This window comes from Alligator sinensis, unplaced genomic scaffold (assembly GCF_000455745.1).
Source record: "Alligator sinensis unplaced genomic scaffold, ASM45574v1 scaffold125_1, whole genome shotgun sequence".
NCBI lineage: Eukaryota > Metazoa > Chordata > Crocodylia > Alligatoridae > Alligator > Alligator sinensis.
The window spans coordinates 1936787-1940207 of NW_005841893.1; the positions used below are offsets into that span (position 1 = coordinate 1936787).

The 3421-nt window shown below is 38.8% G+C and overlaps 1 protein-coding gene across 3 annotated transcripts in view; it reads left to right on the forward strand.

Annotated features, from left to right (window-relative positions):
* Positions 1-3085, forward strand: part of MEPE (matrix extracellular phosphoglycoprotein) — an 11170-nt gene extending 8085 nt beyond the window's left edge. For all 3 annotated transcript variants that reach the window (XM_006018104.1, XM_006018105.1, XM_006018106.1), the window contains one exon: positions 295-3085. In XM_006018104.1, the coding sequence (XP_006018166.1) occupies positions 295-2637 (2343 nt within the window). In that variant the 3' untranslated portion in view covers positions 2638-3085. The remainder of the gene's footprint in view (positions 1-294) is intronic.
* The last annotated feature ends 336 nt before the right edge of the window (positions 3086-3421 follow it).

Genomic DNA, 3421 nt, shown 5'->3' on the forward strand with positions numbered 1-3421 from the left:
ACCATGCACTAACCCCCCTTCCCCCTCCCCCCCGCTTGGTATCCAGCTGCCAGGGGTACTTAGACTAAAAATGGTTGAAAACCCCTGTTTTTATTTTAAGATTCTACACGTAACTTGTAACATATAAGTTGATCTAATGGGTTTAGAGAACCCTTATAGATGCCCTTCTCAAGGAAAGGCTGTAGTAATTAGTTAGGAGCAATGAATTATGAGATTAATTTGTACTGAAACTTGCATAGGATTATCCATATCCTCAAATCAAATGATGCATTTCACTTTTACACTACATTTCAGAAAGGTGAGGAATATGATAAAAGCCAAGTTTCTGATCACCAGTTTAAAAAGGAAGATGAATCAAAGAAGCCTTCAGAAGACTTCCAGGTTCAAGAGGGAGGTGAAGACCGTAAATACCTTCTTGAGAATGGAACTATCAGGAAGCCTGACAGCAAAAGCATTTCTGACAGGCAGAAATTAGTTGGAGTTAATGGAAACACCAGTGACTGGGATGCCCGTCAAATTCACTCAGAAGTCAGTGTGTACAAAGATGACAGTGAGAAAGGTACTGGGAATACCACTGTGGACATAGAGGGCAGTGGTGACCTTGATTTCTTAGACCAAATTGAAGGTGGTGTTACTGTCATTTCTGGTACTGAACACGATGCCAGAGGTAGCAGCCATCAGGATGCAAAGAGCAGTGGTTACACAGAAAGATATGGACAAGATAGAGAGAAAGATCAGTCTGGCTTTACAGGTATTAATGAATCAGAGGGTACTGATTATAATGCCACCAGAGAAAAAGATAAAGATGCCATTGAAACCCAGGGTAGTAATGGCTATAGGGACATCCCAAAAAAAGATAAAGCCATTCATCAGGACCCAGTGAACAATAGTTATTCAGGGGTTCCTATGACAGACAAGGATGGCACCAGAGATAAAGAGTTTGACAATGAGGGAAGTGGCTACACAAATTTTCTAGATAAGGATGAAGACAATTTTGCCACTGGCAATGGGGATGACCATCTTGATATAGGAGACACTGACTCTATAGATATTCCAGAAAGAATGGAGCATATTAAAGTGGATAAAGAAGGCATGGATAATCAGTCATATTTTTCAGAAACAGGAGAAGTTAAGGTCATTAAGGGCAATCATGTGGAAGGACCTAACCTCACTAAAGGTGATAGGAAAAAAGATGAAGTTAGTGGGAGGACTAATAGTCATGTAAAAGAACCAGATGTCATTAAACCAGAGAAGAATGATGAAGGTTATGGTAACATCCTTACTGAGAGGGCTAGTATACATATAGAGGGACCAGGTCCCACCAAAGCAAATAAAGACGACAAAGGTAAAGGCAAAGAAAAGACTAGTAGTCACATGGAAGGCCCAGATATCATTAGACCACAAAAGAATGACAAAGGTGAAGAAAACATCATTAATGGAAGGACTCATAGTCATGTAGAAGAACCAGATGTCAGCAGACCACACAAGATAGATAAAAGTGAAGTTAATATCTTTAGTGGAAGAACTAGCAATCACATTGAGACACCAGATATCATCAAAGCACGTAAGACAGGTGAAGGTAACATTGTTAGTGGGAAGGCTGGCAGTCATGTAGATTCTGGTTTCACAAAACAGCTTAAAAAAGATAAAAGTGAACTCATTCTCCCTAGTGGAAGGGTTGGTACTTACATGCAAGAACCAGATAAAGGTAGAAAGATGCACAAGAAAGATAAAGGTAAAGTCACTATCCTGAGTGGAAGGGTTGGCTCTCATGTACCAAAAACAGATGTCATCAACACACACAAAAAAGATAAAGGTGAAGTCACTGTCTCTAGTGGAAGGGCTAGTACTCATATACAGAAACCACATGTCACCAAAGTACACAAGAAAGATGACAGTGAACATAACATCATTAGTGGGAGGTCTAGTATTCAGAAGGGGGGACCAGATTTCACTAAACCACACAAAAAAAATGTTGATATGAGTCATGGAAATGCTTCCAAAGGCAAGCTGGGGATCACTTACACAAATGTTCCAAAAAAGAAAGGAAATATTATTAATGTTAGACTTACAGCAGGGAAAAAGGATATAACAAAAGGAAGGACTGCTCATACTAAGGTTCCTGGAAGCAGTGCAAATGCCAAGACTAGTGCTGGACATTCCAGAGGGAAGACAAAAGATACTGGTCACAGATATACAGAGACAAAAGATGACACTCAGTTCTTCACAGGTCATGAACATCTCAAATATACTAATACTGGTAATGTCCAGAAGACTGATAACATTCAAATAAAGAAACATTCTTTTCATACTCCTGGTAGTGATGAAAATGTTAAAAAAACAAGTCCCAAGAGTGAGAAAAGTGATGCTGAAACTGATGAACGATATACAGGCAGGGTTTATCTAGGGCATGACAGAGTCCTAAGGAGAAAGGGCACCTGGCATGGTAAAAAGGGCTGGTCAGCTAAGTATGTCCATGGCAACAAAGATGACAGCAGCCAATCATCTGATAGTGAGAGGGCAAGCAGAAGTGATAGTCGCCAGGCCTATGACTTTTACCAGAATGATCAGCTGGGCAATTACTGGTCAGCTCAAAGTATTCAGGGTGATCAAGATCTGTCAGCTGAGAAAAACTAGAGGGACAGCCACAGCCAGATTGCAGAGCAAGAGAAAGATTATTCGCAAGAGATTTGTCAAGAGAAGAGTAGCAAGCAGAAAAGCAGTTTTATTGGCTGAAGTTCCATCATAGAAAATCTTATTCCATAAGGCAGCAATTCTCAAACTGAAATGTCTAAGTGATATATGATCTGCAGTCAGGTTGGCATGAGAATTACTTTATAATATGAGAATTAAGAGGCACTGTAACTACTCTGATTCAAATGACTTACGTGTTACACCAAGTATTTTTGAGTTTTTCCAATGGCAAGGTGAATTTTGAAGTCTATTATACGGTAGTTGAGTTCATTTCATATTATGAAAACAGTTTATTAAGAGCCTACAAGCAAAAATATGTTTGGACGCAATGGAGTAGAATCCCATATAGAGTATATACTTGCATAATATGATACAATGAAATAAAGAATAAGAAAAGTCACCTGTCTTAATACTTCCTTTTAAAATGAAATAATTATGTGAAATATTTTGAGAAAAAAATTATACATATATAATGGAGAAATAGGCTGAGCTGACACTTGCCTTTAAAATATGCTTTTTATTGCATAAATGAAACTGCATTCCACTTAATCTGGCCACGGAAGGAATTTTTGGGGAAAATTTACACAAGAAGCTGCTCTTTAACTATCAATATGTGTTTGAAAAAGAATGCCTGTAAATATGTCTTGGGAGTGTAATGCTACTCTGATTTTCTGACAAGAATATTGAGAGTAAAGGGTGCCTGTAGACATTCAGGGAGTCTGCTCCG